At 38.4% G+C, this 14,301-nt stretch overlaps 1 protein-coding gene across 9 annotated transcripts in view; it reads left to right on the top strand.

Moving 5' to 3' along the window:
- Positions 1-14,301, top strand: part of MECOM (MDS1 and EVI1 complex locus) — a 576,798-nt gene that overhangs the window by 266,381 nt on the left and 296,116 nt on the right. For 8 of the 9 annotated variants that reach the window (XM_015564146.1, XM_015564149.1, XM_015564143.1 and 5 more), the window contains exon 2: positions 11,435-11,772. In XM_015564146.1, coding sequence (XP_015419632.1) covers positions 11,435-11,772 — 338 coding nt within the window. Of the gene's footprint in view, positions 1-1,027; positions 1,035-11,425; positions 11,773-14,301 lie in introns of all 9 variants that reach the window. The other variant, XM_015564144.1, reaches the window with a different exon arrangement.

Here is a 14,301-nt window from a genome sequence, read left to right as displayed (position 1 = left end):
TGCTTTAGATGGGAAGGAGGAGGCGGGGGGGGGGGCTGTTTCCAGAATGATCTGGCCAGTCTTCCCTCTGAATACAGCATGGTTCTGAGGTCAACCAGAACTATCTCTGGTTTGTTTGGCACAACTTTTCATTTAAACTGGAAGGAGGATAGATGTGGTTTGGTTCAGGTTGGTGAGATTAATTGGCATCATGGCAGCCCTACCTGCTTCACAGTAGAACTTTTAGTTTTTGTCACTGGAACAGACCATGCAGAAATGCATTCTTACTAGTTACATGAAAGGGAAGCCATCCACTTCTCCAGGCAGTTTGCTCCTGGCTTATTTTGTAATGGAAATGTGGGCAATGTGGTTTTAGAATCTGCTGGTTTTAGAAGCAGTGGGAGTAAATCATCCCTATTTTGATGCTTATGTTGCTGTGAAGAATTTGGGGATACTCAGAAATAAATGTGAACTACAAATGCATTTCTATCAAGAATTTAAATGTTTTACTTAAGTTAGCACATATATAGATTTTGTCAACTTAAGGCTAGGGGTTTCTATAATATGGGCATGCCCAATGCAGTTATTTATACCCAGCTCTCAACAGCCTTCACTCTTCCTAACTCATCCTAGAACTTATTTTATTGCATTGCCACGTACTGTTAACATCTCTATCTTCACTACTCGACTCTAAGCCGCGTGAGGCAGGAACTTGATCTTATGTATGTCTGTATCTAGCATTCGCAATTTGTACAGTTCCAAGTACAACATCGTACCAGATAAATGTTTTGGAATGGGTAAATGAATAGGTCTGAGAAGTAGCATCTTTGGCAAAGACGATATAGCCCCAACATTTGTCATCTAATTCCCCTTTTAGTGCTATCAGAGACTATACTTTTGTAGTGTATCCACAAAATTTGAATTGGAATGTGCAATTGAAGCATTCACACAAAACCCGTAAAGTCTGGGGCATCTGTTTAATCCTTCACTTTTCATTGTATGGAGCCCACCAAAGATTTGGAAAGTCAAGTGTATATTTATTCCACAGAGGAAACTTTATCAACCAGTGCAAAAGTTTACTGGCACGAGCTGGTGATATAATGGGTAGTTTTAATCCTGCTAACTGCAAATAATTTTTCAACAGTGTTTATGATTGTGGTAGAGTTTAGTGAGGCAGAAGTACAGATAACATAAATATTTCGACAAAAGTTGATTGTATTGGAGTCATAAATAAATTAGACCCAGTTTGTAAATAAATTTAGTTTTTGCCAGCAAACATTTATAATCCTCTCTTGCCGCAAACGATAGTAATTTATATAGAAGAGGCCCTGAATGCCTTTCTTTAAAAGTCAGTTCTCATTAGGAGGCAGTGCCTGGTGCCCGTCAAGTGTCTTAGACTGTGTGACTCAATTAGACATGAAGGATACTGTACAGAGCACCCAATGCTACTAGTTATTGTACATGTTGATAATGACAATTTCCAGAGACCATGCATAGTTTGGTAGTCTATGAAGTTGTCATATTATATCATTCCCTTGAATACCTAGCTTGTGTTACCACTTAGCAATGTTGAAATTACCCCGTTTTAAATCATAAGTGCTATTTAGTGTATGTATACACATATGCATAGCACATCTGTTCATATTTTTCTAAAAACATTTTTTTTATCAAAGTGTATAATGTTTTCTCAAAAATTTAAAAAACACACACACCTTCCTTTTATGTTTTTCAGTGACATTCCTTCTATCCCCATGGTTTTGAATGATTTTATGTTTACTATGATGTAGTGTTGGGAAACTCAATATGAGGGTCTTTAGAGCTTGGAATGGGAGCAGAAAATTGCACTCCTTGGAACCATCTAAATTTATTTTACACTGAAGACACTGTATTTGCAATGGAGCCAGAGTCTGTGCTGACATTAAACAAATCAAGGAACTTCTTTTCACAGAATGACTTGAAGATCAGAAGTCACTGTTTCTATTACCACGCCTTATAGAGAACAAGGACCATTGTTCATTTTCAAATAAAACCTAATTTTGAGACTCTAGTAAAAAATTTTTGCACACTCTCTGGTCCTTATCAAAGCAAGAGTGTGGTTAGGTTAGTGTTCTATTGCTTGTTCACATTCCATTTTATCAGCAGGCCATTGCTACGACTCCCTCTTCTGCCAGACACGCATAATTATTTTCTTTTCTTTATGGAGGACTCCTGTCTATGAGAAAGCTCTTCTGTTTTGTAGCAGTGAGAAAAGGCCTGCATCAAGTCAGCTGTGGGAATGCATTTGAACTTTACATTTACACTGTTTATTCAGTTCTCCCGCACGCCTACCTTTGTGTACTATGTGATAGAAAGTAGAGCAAAAGTCTCATTTACTTTTTGATCTTCACCTTTTGGGGGTTGTTTTGAATATTTTCACCCAGTGACTATTAGAATTCAGCTTCCTTGCTACAAAACGCACTTTCCCCCTCTCCTTCCTTTAACTTGTAGCTTTTGAGTTTTGGCCTGTCCTTCGGAGGCAGGAAGGATCTCTGCCAAAAGCCACCAAGCCACACTTAGGTAATTACAATAAGCAAGTTGGGGCTCCCATTTCACGTGCAGAGTTGAAGGAAGCAGAGTTGTGGGCAAAGGGATCCCAGTTGCTCCTCCATTAGCAGGGGCACATTAATGCGCCCTCATGCTCCCCTCCCTCCTTTAAACACTTATTTGTAAGGAAGCAAATCAGGTCACTCTTTAGCATGTGAAGAGCTGCAGCTTTCTTCGGAAACCACCATCAACAACATAAACAAATTAGAGGTAGTAAACCACACATTCTGCCCACACGTAAACCACAGTCCTCACCAGAGGGCAGTCTACTTAATGTGAGAATAACAGCCCAGTTTTATAAGCCTCTACTGGGGATAAATTCCAGTTTCACTGGTTAAAGCAGAGTTAGGCAGCCAGAGTACAGTCTCTCCTAGGTTACACGTTGGGAGAGATGAAACCGATTCTCAGTGTCTTTCCAGGGAATATATTTTCTAAGTTTTTGATACACCAAACCTTGACCCTCCTTTGGATTTCATTGCATAGAACTGGGATTACTTGAGTGGAGTGGACACGGGGCTGAACTTGTCCACGGGCTTATTTTATGGATAGGGAAGCAGGGACTCTCAAACTCTGACCCTAAAGGTTACTCTGGGCACTGAAGACATATTACTCGATCCAGACTGCTTTGCCAGGGCTTATGCCACTCCTGCTGGACCCAAATGCAAGTGGCATAGTTTACAATCCCCATCCTGACCCATATGGAAGCTGTAAAATATTCTCTATACCTTCCTGATGCTGACATGCTTCCTTTCCTGACAATGGTTAGTCCTCAACGAATGTGTCCAGCCCTAAACTAATGTGTTCCGTCATCAGTAAATTCCTGCCTGTGATAGTCTTTTCTTAAATACCTGTTTAAACAGTAATTTAGATAAGAGTGTCCCATTTGTGTGCAACAGGAAATGCCTGCCTTCTTTTAGATACGCTGGCAAATAATTACTGTAGATAGGGTTTGAATACTGAAAGGCTGTACTCTGGTCATTTCAGACTGCCAGAGGAGCCACCACCCAGTCTGCTGCAGCATAATCTCAGGGCATTTCTATTTTACTCTAAATGAATCTGAAAGAAAATCGCTTTGGGGAAATAAAAAGCTTATGAGAAAAGCCATCAGGTCAAAGGGTGCCAGAAGTCTCTTAAAACGTGTATTACTAACAGAAAGTCAAGGCGCGTCGCCATAATGGAAAAGAAACAGTATCTGATATATGATAAGTCTGTTCTTACCTGGTCACTCCAGTGGGTATTGGTGATCCTGGCTCCCTAACAACAGAATAAGCCAAACATTAACCAGGTCATGTTTTTCCTTGGGAGTAGGACTCACAGAGATTGAACGTCCTTATTTTAGCCGTTTTAGATTCTGTACATAGATACCAAAGGGCTTTACTGGTACTTCAACTATGAATTTTCTGGGAATGTATTTCCATAACCATTGTAAAAAAAGCTTAGTGCCGTCTCTGTAGAAGAACTCTTGCAAGTGGTCAGAAGCATTTCAGAATAGCTTCGAAGCCACCAGCTTAAGTCGCAAACCATGTTTGTTTAGTGAACTGTCTGTGAAATCCCTAGGAGGGTGGAGAAATGCTGAACCAGATTGAAAAGCCACAGAACAAGCAAGAAATAGGCCACATCCTAGGAGAAAGACAAATGTTTGCTCATTGATTTGGCCCCTTACTTTCAGTTCATGGAATCATCCTTGCTATCTCCCTTGTTTGTCTCTCCACACTCTTCCGTACACTTTAGGGCTTCTTGACGGCCCATAAATGACATGCTTTTGGGAGATCCTGGGAGGAAAAGTTCCAGAAGGAAGAGGTGGAATAGCCTGGCACCAGGAAGTAGCAAATACTAGAGATGCAAGGAAGCCTAAAAGACCATTAAAAAAAATTCCATGTGCCAAGCCATGTTGATAGACTAGTTCACAAAAATAATGGTCTCTAGAGACATGGCGTCTATAAGTGCGGTGTAGTGTCAAAAGATCCACGGAGGTCTATTTTCTTCTCACCTCTCTCTGGAGGCAGCACCTTTCTGAAGACCATGTCCGTCAGCAGCTTCTCATTTCCATAGATGCCTCTGTTGTGTAAGCCTGTGCCTCTGGACCCTTACGACAGCCCTTCGAATCAACTTGAAGTTGGTTTTCTGGAAATTCATTTTGCTTACTTTTACTAGTTTCCTTTCTTCCTTTCTTTGGGATCTTAAATGTCATTATCTTGGGGCCATTCTCACAGAATATTCTGCTGGTCAGCTCAGAGCCTCCTTCTTTGTTCTGTTTGTGTGTCTGGCTTGAAGGGCTCCACCCTTTCCCCCCAGCCCAGCATGCGTTATTGGCTTTGTTGCTGGTGCGCAGAGCTGGTTCCTGAGATCCTCTGCCTTCTCACAAACAGGCTGCTGTCACCGCTCTGGAATTGTCCTAACAAGGGAAGAAGAGCACGTCCGGTTTGAATTTGGGAAGGAAATTGATGTCTTCCCCCTCCCTTCCCTGCCCCACCATTAGCAGGCACCGACTCATGGACTCGTGTTCATGTGCTCACGTCCTACCAGGAGGTCCCTGGTGGGGCTTGAGGTTTGGCAGCTCCTCGTCTCCTCCTGGAGCTGGGCACGCATCCTCAGCTCGCAGCCACGTGTAATCCTTCCTGTCTGCTTGCAAGTTGGGCACAAAGTACTGGCGCTCGGGCCCACCCTCTTCTTTAGTAGCAATTAACCTTTACTACAGAGCTTCCTTTGAAGTTTGCTCATGTTTTTATTACAAAACTGCAATGAGGAACATAATGGGGGGAAATGTCTAAATTTCTGAGTTACCTAATCTGTTCAATTCCCTAGCTGGTCTCCTCCTGGCAGTTGTTTCTTGTACTTATGATCTCAACCAGTCTGCCTGAGATCTCAAACCATGTTTCTGTCTCAGCCTATTTTTAAGATTAGTTAGCTATTACACACACACACACACACACACACACACACACACACACACAGCAAATGCACAGTGTGTGCACTGGGAGGATGTTTTATATGCATATGTGTATACAGCTGAGTATAAAGAACTGATTTCTTGGTTGTGCCTACAGAAATCAGCCTTGCTTTATTGTCACACTACCCACCCATCTATGCTTTTAATATTAGTATTAAACTCTGTTTAGTTGTTAAATATTTTCTATCAATGAACTAATGTGAAGAGTAGAAAGAAAAAATATTTATGTTAGTACCATTAATGATAATGCTGAGTGATAAGTATTATGATGGGTACTGAATTGCTATTAATGGTGAAACTCAGGATTTTGAATGGCATCTGCCCAGAAGATTTGCAGTTAAACTAGGCAGAGAAGCCAAGTGAAACAAATGGTGAGTTATATAAAACCCACAAAAAGAGAAGGCATTTTAGGCCAGCCTTGCAAATAAGAACCAAAGAATTACGAGTGAAATGGCTTTTTTTCTCCTAGCTTGCCGCTCACAGGAGCTCAAATAAATGAAATCATTTTTCTCTGCTTTTCACTCAGCAGTAAATCATTGGAGATCCAAGGTTGGTAGAAAAGCAACTGTGAAACTCAAAGAAAATATAAGAGAATCTTCTTTTTTCCCCCCTCTTAGGATAGGTAAGGACTTTCTAAGAGGAAAATCACAAAGGGAAAAATACGGTTTATTCCATAAAAGTAAAAAATTTTATACAAAAAAACCTCATTAATTGATTTACTGTAGAAAGTAGCAAAGGTTATATCAAACGGTTAATTTTTATTATTATTAATACAACAGACCAATAAAAGCCCAACTAAAAATGGACAAAAACAACAAATAATTTGCAAAAGAAGAAATATGAATGAAAAAAAATATTTAGTCTCATTAACCACTGAGATGTGAATTAAAGCAAGAATAAATGTATAATTTTTTCCATTGTGTTAATAAATTTTCAAAACAAGACATAATAATAAATGCCAATGCAGTTGGTAGGAGTATAAGTTGGTATACACCCCCCAAAAGCAATCTGTTAATATTCAGTGAGCTTTCTTATAGGAATCTAACCTAAGGAAATTAAAATGGATAAATACCAATATTTATATGAAAGAATGTTTCTTTCAGTGGTATTTATAATTATCAGAAAATTAGAAGCAACAAAAATAAATGCTATGGAAATATTTCTGTTATTGTAGATTCATATAATGGAATATTATGCAGTAATTAAATTTAGTTTTGAAAATATTTTTTGAAACATAAGGAAGTGTTCATAATAACATGTCAAGTGAAGAAACAGAAAAACAAAGTATTCATGTAACATGGTCACAATTTGGAAAACAAACAAACCAACCAACTTTAAATAATGTTTTTTAAAAGGCTGTCTAAGGGTAAAGGGAAGACAGGGTTTGGACACCTGGGGCTAGACTCCGTTGACTTTGGCTAGACTGTTTAGCATCCTCGAGTATCAGCTTCCAGATTTGCAAGATGGAAGGTTATGCTTCTCACCATGTTTTCTCACTGTGTTGTGAGTGTCAAAATGAGAAAATAAAACATGACTCAGTGGTTGAGTGTTGACCTATGAACCAGGAGGCCACGGTTTGATTCCTGGTCAGGGCACATGGTTGTGGGCCTCCCTCTCTCTCTGAAATCAATAAATAATGTATTATTTTAAAATTAGAAAATATAGATACAGTTATAAAAGCAGTTATTATTATCTATATTATTTCTGAAATTTCCTCTTTGGAGATTCTGATTTTGTTTTCAAAATGGAAGTCACCTCAAGTGGGAACCTACGTTATTCCAAGAGTCATAGAAAGACATATAATCTAATCCAAGTGTGTGCTCTTGTTGGGTCTCTGGGGATATTAGAACATTTAAAATTTGAATTGAAGAGGTTGATTTCCAAGCTCTTTTCTCAAGTCATTTGCTTCAAATCCAACAATAAAATTGTCTTTCTGTCCTCACTCAGTTAATGACACCTAAAGGATGCATGAAACAAATTCCAGTAGCAGGCAGCTCAGCTTCAAGAAGTTACAAGGGTTATTTATCTTTATGGACCACTGATGTATATAACATTTATTACCCGATACTTACCTATTGTAAATGTGCCCAATCTGTCAGGGTGATATTTGAGCAATGCTTTAATTAACTGTAGCTATAGCTCAGGGAGAGGAACTACCATTTTTTCTCCAATAACACAGGTTTAATGGAGATATGATAATTGAGGTAGTTTATCATTTAGATGAAATGTTTTACCAGCTTTTGGGGTAGTTCTTGAGTAACATACATGAATGCATGAGTTTATTTTGGTTTATGCAAATATCCAACACAGTGTGAGAAACTGCATTTGCTGTTGAAAATTTCATAATGCTAGATTACATTAAAATATTGTTTCCTGTTTTGATACATAAAACTCAGCAGGTTTATATTTCCTTTTTTTTGTCACCACAGCCCTTTTATATTTAATTCTTTTTTATCCTTTTTATATTTAATTCTGATGACACTATATTAAAGGTGGTTTGAAAGCAAATCGCCCGAGTTTGCATATACATTTAATGCCACATGTGGATGAATAAGGGCCTGAGTCTGTCTCCTGGATTTTCTGGACCTGTGTAAGTTCCTCTTTAGTTTTAATTGGAAATTTTTGCCATTGTAAGCAGAACAGCATTTAGGCTTTAAATTCAAATTCTTCTGTGCAGTAACCTGGGCATACACGTATTTTGTCTCCACAGGAATTGAAATCCGAATGCACTCGTTTAAATTATGCTTTGGGAGAGTTTATGGGTAATTCAAAGGTCATGGATCAGCTGTGCCAGTGGGAGGGCCCAGATGGGTTTGTCTCTATCCTTTTTTAAGGTTTGGGATCACTTTGCTGGAACTGATGGTAGGACTGATTTAACCCTTTGAGGAACTAGGGGAATTTTTACTGACCTTGAATAGATAATTACTAGAGGAAATAGTTCTATTCATCTGGATGCCTTTTTGTTTCCTGCTGCTTAAATGGACACGTCTACAGATTACAAAGTGGCTTCCAATTTATAGCACTCATTTACAGAGAGAAACAAAATGTTCACAATGGGTGACAAATCCCTTTAAGAATCTATAAAGTAACTCCACATTTGTAGTCGTTAAATGTTACAATTCTAAAGAGATATTTTATATGTTTTTAGTTGCATCAAGAGTGCTAGTGAACTTTTGGCTCTTCAGCTGAGGTGCAAATGCTCCCTGAAGGACAAAATAAGATAGACTTTATCAAGGGTGTACCAAGGGTGTTTGGACCCTGAAGTGTATTTCTTTGATAATGTATCTTTGGGGCATTGTTAGAATTGTTTCTTTTGAAGTTGTGTTTGGAGAAAAGTTTGTAATCTGTTGTGGCCCATTTCTATGGGATTAAAGGTGCTTTTCAGGATCAAAATCGTTTCCTGTATTTGATAGAAAAATATTGATTTGGTTTAATAGTTTAATAAAATGGTTAGGTTAGTTATCTATTTAATAAGTATCTACTAAGCACTTTTATGCAGCTCGCCAGGGGAATTCTGACTCTTGGAGAAGTGTGAGCTCTGAGTCTTCCATGCAAGGCCTTGTTTCATAGCTGGGAATCCGAGAATCATTCACATTAAACTCCAAGTAGCAAAGCACAGCATTATGGGATCATCAGGCCAAGCAAAGACATTATGTAACAACTCAAGGAAGTTGTGTTAAATGATATGGTGAGGGGACAAGTTAGGACTTGATCTGGGAGGCTGACTAGAAGCTGGATGGGCAGAGGAGAGCAGAAATAGGTAACTGGGCAGGCAGAGCCACAGAGAAAGTATTCACTGGGCTTGGAAAACAGGGTGAGCTTATCTCGCCGGGGGCCTCTATTGAGCGAAAGGGACAATGGTTTTAAAATGAGAGAGATTTTATTCTAAGTTTAAGAACTTTAGATTTTTACCCGTGGGCACTGGGAATGATTGGAGGCTATACCACAGGGAAATATTTGTGCCAGGAAGATTCCTAAGTCCAGCAGCATTGTATAGGCCCAGAGCCGAGGGATACTGGAAAAAGCCTGGAGGTCTGAGACCCAGTTAGAGAACTGTTAGAAATTCAGGAATGAAAACGTGGATTGAAAAAATGGGATGAAGGTGAAAATCTTGCAAGAAGAATGGACAGCCTTTAATGACTGAATAGCTTGGAGGGTGAAGGAGAGAAAATGTCCATGTTATTTTAGGATACTGAGCATGGATAATTAATGGAAAATAGTATTCCTAATGGAAGTGGGCAGGAGACTTGATTGAGGGCAGAGGATAATGTGCATGATTTTGGATATACAGAACCTGAATGATAAATGAGCTTGTATTTTGGGAACAAACATCCCATAGGAATTCAGTTCTACGCTTGGTTTAGATGGAATTAGCTCATTGTTTCAATCAAGAACCAAGCACTTCCTTCAAAAAATACTTTTGCCTGTGCTATCATTTTCATTTTAGAAAGCTTTAAGAGGATGCAGTACTTGATGGCAATTGTTATTTTGTGTTATAGTTACTTAACTTCCATAAAGAATCAGAGAAGGAATTGGGGCCAGAACTCAGGTTTTCCACCCTCTTGCCCAATAAACTACCTTGGAAGACTTTAGTAATTCATAGAACTGCAGGTTTGGTAGAACCTTAAGTCATCTACTCTAGTCACCAACCCGAGACTAAAATTCCTCCATACCATTTGTAGCTCTGGTTATCTAGGCTATATTAGAACCCCTGCAATGGCAATGTAGGGCAACTCATTTTACCTTTGGGTGGCTCTGATTGAAATATCCCTTCTTGTAATTTTAACCCATTTTTCTTAGTTCTCCCTGGAAAGGCCTACACATCAAATCAATCACATATAATTCTTAGTCCACAGTCCGAGTGGACAAGAACCATATGTTTATTTGCTTTAAAAGTAGCTGAAATCCCCTTCAACTGGTAAACTGGTGGGAAATTCAAGCTTAGTCATTATTCTTTATAATTTCCCTTTATCCTCAAGAAGTTGCATAAAGATCTTAAGGTCTGACATGGTGTACTCCTTTCCTTCAGGTGTGTGTGGGGGGGTGCTGCTTTGGGGAGACCTCAGAGCCCTGGTGCCATGTCCAGAGTCCTAGTTACTTTACTCTGCTGTGCCCTCCATGGCCTTGGCATCTGCCCCAGGGGACTGCTCCCTTTAGAGACCCTCCGATTTCTTCTCTTTCTCAGTCTGCAGGAAATGCTCTCTTTTTGGTGCACCCAAGACACCTCCTTCCCCATTTCCCCTCTAGAAAGCTCTCCTAAGTTTCTTAATGATTTTTACTTTTACAAATACCCAGAGGAATCACTAGCTTCAAGAAACTTTAATCATCTTCTCTGTGGAAGTTACTGGGGCAAGAAAATACCAAGGGCTTGGCAGTATGTTTGAAATGGGAAAGGAAAAGTAGAGAAAGAACAAACATAAATGAATATTCCAATAAATAATCCTGCCACGAAGTCAAGCCTTGTTGCACCTGGCAGCCTTTGAAATCTTTGACGATTCTCCTACAATTTAGCCCAAGATACTACTGTATGATACAATTTCCTAATACATTGTTAAATGCTATCAGCTCCCAAGCTGGGATGGTTTGCAGGGTGGTAGGTACACGCAGTTTTATTTCTTATCTCTACTTTATTCGTGCCAATAATTAAATTGCTGATTGTTTCCCAGATGGATCATGGATTGAATTGGTCCATGAGAATATTATTGACAGTTGAATAGTAATTCATTTGATTTATGGATCCACTGCAGATGAACCAAAGAAACAATACCCCCCTCCCCCCCATCTGTGAATAACAGATTTTAATGCAGGCCTATTTTAACAATGATCCTTCCCTATTTTATTTTCAAAGAAGAACGACCTAGCTGTGGGATTTTTTCTTCTTTTAAATTAGCAGGAATTCATGAAATTATTATTTGTTCACAGGTAATGAGTGTGTCTATGGCGGTTACCCTGACATTCCTTTGGAAGAAATGCCAGATGCAGATGGCGTAGCCAGCACACCCTCCCTCAATCTTCAAGAGCCATGCTCTCCAGCCACATCCAGCGAAGCATTCACGCCGAAGGAGGGCTCTCCGTACAAGGCCCCCATATACATCCCAGATAACATTCCCATGCCTGCTGAGTTTGAACTTCGAGAGTCAACTATGCCTGGAGCGGGACTAGGAATATGGACCAAAAGGAAGATTGAAGCAGGTGAAAAGTTTGGGCCTTATGTGGGAGAGCAGAGGTCCAACCTGAAAGACCCCAGTTATGGATGGGAGGTAAGAATATATTTTATTATCACATGTATACACTTTCAGCTGTGTGAAGAAGAGATTACTTTTTTAAAATGTACATAACATAAGCAAATTCCATTTGTTGCAAAAGTTCCTCAAATAGATCCTTAAAGTGAACCTACCTTACAGTGTCACTTCTTGATAGAAACAAAAGAGTTGTTTTAAAGGTATATAGAGAGTATGATAGAAAGGAACTCAACTAATGAATGGCCAAAGAATAGTACCAATGGAAAACAACCCAAATATCATTTCTATAATTAATATTTGGAAACATTCTGTGGCCATTCAGATAGTATGTGGCATAAGAAAATGAACGTCATCATATGTCATCATATGGTGTTTTTTTTTTTTTTAAATATTTGTTTTGATTTCAGAGAAGAAGGGAGAGAAAGAGAGAGATAGGAACATCAATGTTGAGAGAGAATCATTGATTGGCTGTCTCCTGACCAGGAATCCAGCTGTGACCTCCTGGTTCACAGGTGGATGTTCAAACACTGAGCCACACTGGCTGGGCCATATGACATGTTTATCATATTTTCTTGAGGGGATGCTTGGAAGATTGGAGAAACATTTGTTTTCTCCATTTCGTGGCTGAATTGATTTGGTTTAACTGGTTAATTTTGCTCTGTGTTCTTTTAATATATTTTGCCTCTCCTGATAACCCTGCTTTGATTCTACATGCTTCTAGAATGTGAGTGCTTTGCATTCTGTGATGATTCTTTATATTCAAATTGATTTAATAAGTGATTCATGAATAAAAAGGATAGCAAAAAACAATATGAACATCAGTCCCTAGTTTCAGCTGTACTTTTCACAGAACCCATCTGACAATATCTAACAATGAGCAGTTATGGTCTGATTATGAAAGCTAAGTAAATTATATGTCCATAGGACAGGTAACTATGTTATTCTTCTGAGTTTATAATTTTGTACATACTCAGTAGATATATACTGACTATATACTTCCCGTTTATTTTTTATAACTAGAAAACTTTTGTGGTTAATTCATAATATCATAATTTCTGGAAAATCTGAATATCTGGAAAACCTGTAGGCAATTTCTATATTAGCAAGGAAGTGTTTTTTTGGAGATGTGATTAACCTTTGGTTTTACAGTATTTCAGTTAGACAGAAAGTGGATGAACTAGATTTATTTGGTGTGTTCTTTTAAATTCATGATCATTAGTAGATGATCTGGTCAGCTTTTTAAATGGAAATAAATATGCCAGGACTTAATTTTAAATAGTTGTCCTTTTGCTTTATGTATATCCCATTGTGATACCTGTTCAAAATGCTGAAATTAACAATTTCTGTTCAAATTCTGAAGTCCCAAAAGTTAAGATCTGGATTTGGTAGGAGGACAAGGCAGAAATCCTTTCTTAGTTCTGTCCTTAGCTGCAGCTCTGGTAAAGTTGTAGTTTAGCTACATTGCCTTTAGACACGTATATTGATAAGAGTTTTTTAAAAACTCACTGTAGCATTAACTGATATGTGAGTTGAATACATTTTAAACCAAATGCGTAGAACTTTACGTCATTATTGTTCTCCTTAAAATAATGTCTATAAACATTCTAATAATAAGTAACTGATTAAACTTTCATTACAAATCTTTAAAGTTAAACAACAAGTGCAGTCCTGCTCAAGATTATCCAGAAGGCTTGGAGTAAAACAGAGCTTCATAGTGGAATTATTTTGCAATTACAGGGTCGGCAAATGCAGAGCTGTCCCTCTTTAGACAAGATCGGGCACGTTCAGGGTGGTATGGCCGTAGACAGAGCTGTCCCTCTTTAGACAAGATACCTATCGGATAGAGGATGCACTTGGAGGAAATTCTTCATCTAGAGGAAATTTTAAAATAATTATAATTTTTTCTCATTGGAGTAAAGTGTCTTCAATATATACACGGGCAAATATCTACCTCTAGAAATGTGGAATGATTTTTTTCCTTACGTCAAAACTGAGTAATGTTTTATTGTTTGGAATTCAAGATACCTCTAAAAGTAGTTTATGACTCGTTGGCTAAGATCACCCATTGCCTCCCTCTTCCTCAGGAATTCAGTTGTCAATTCAGTAGTTTTCTTCACCATTTTACTGTTACTTTTGAGAATGTGGATTTTCTACTCTAGTTGTGTTATGAAAAAAATGCTTTTTGGCAAACTTGTTATCCATGGAGGAAGCAGTTGAATTCTTGACTTTAGGGTTTTTTTTTGTTTGTTTGTTTTTTAATTTTACCCTAGTTAATACAAAATCCAATCCTGGTTACCAAGGGCACTTTTATAAAGGCATCTCACCCTACTCTTGAATGCTCATTTTCCCTTGTTCTTGTGTCATATTTGCCTTCAACTATAGCTGATTTCCCTCCTATTTGGTTAGACAGATAATTGTGACTAACTAGTATAACCTCTCTTTTGACACTCCTTCAATTTGAAAAATAAAGGACTCAGGCCAGGAAAAATAAACATGAACAGAGAAAATCCAGATTCAGCAAACAATTATTGAGGACCTACTGTGTGT

Source organism: Myotis davidii, unplaced genomic scaffold, assembly GCF_000327345.1.
Source record: "Myotis davidii unplaced genomic scaffold, ASM32734v1 scaffold115, whole genome shotgun sequence".
NCBI lineage: Eukaryota > Metazoa > Chordata > Mammalia > Chiroptera > Vespertilionidae > Myotis > Myotis davidii.
The sequence above is the reverse complement of the archived record's forward strand: the minus strand, read 5'-3'. Positions and strand labels throughout refer to the sequence as shown.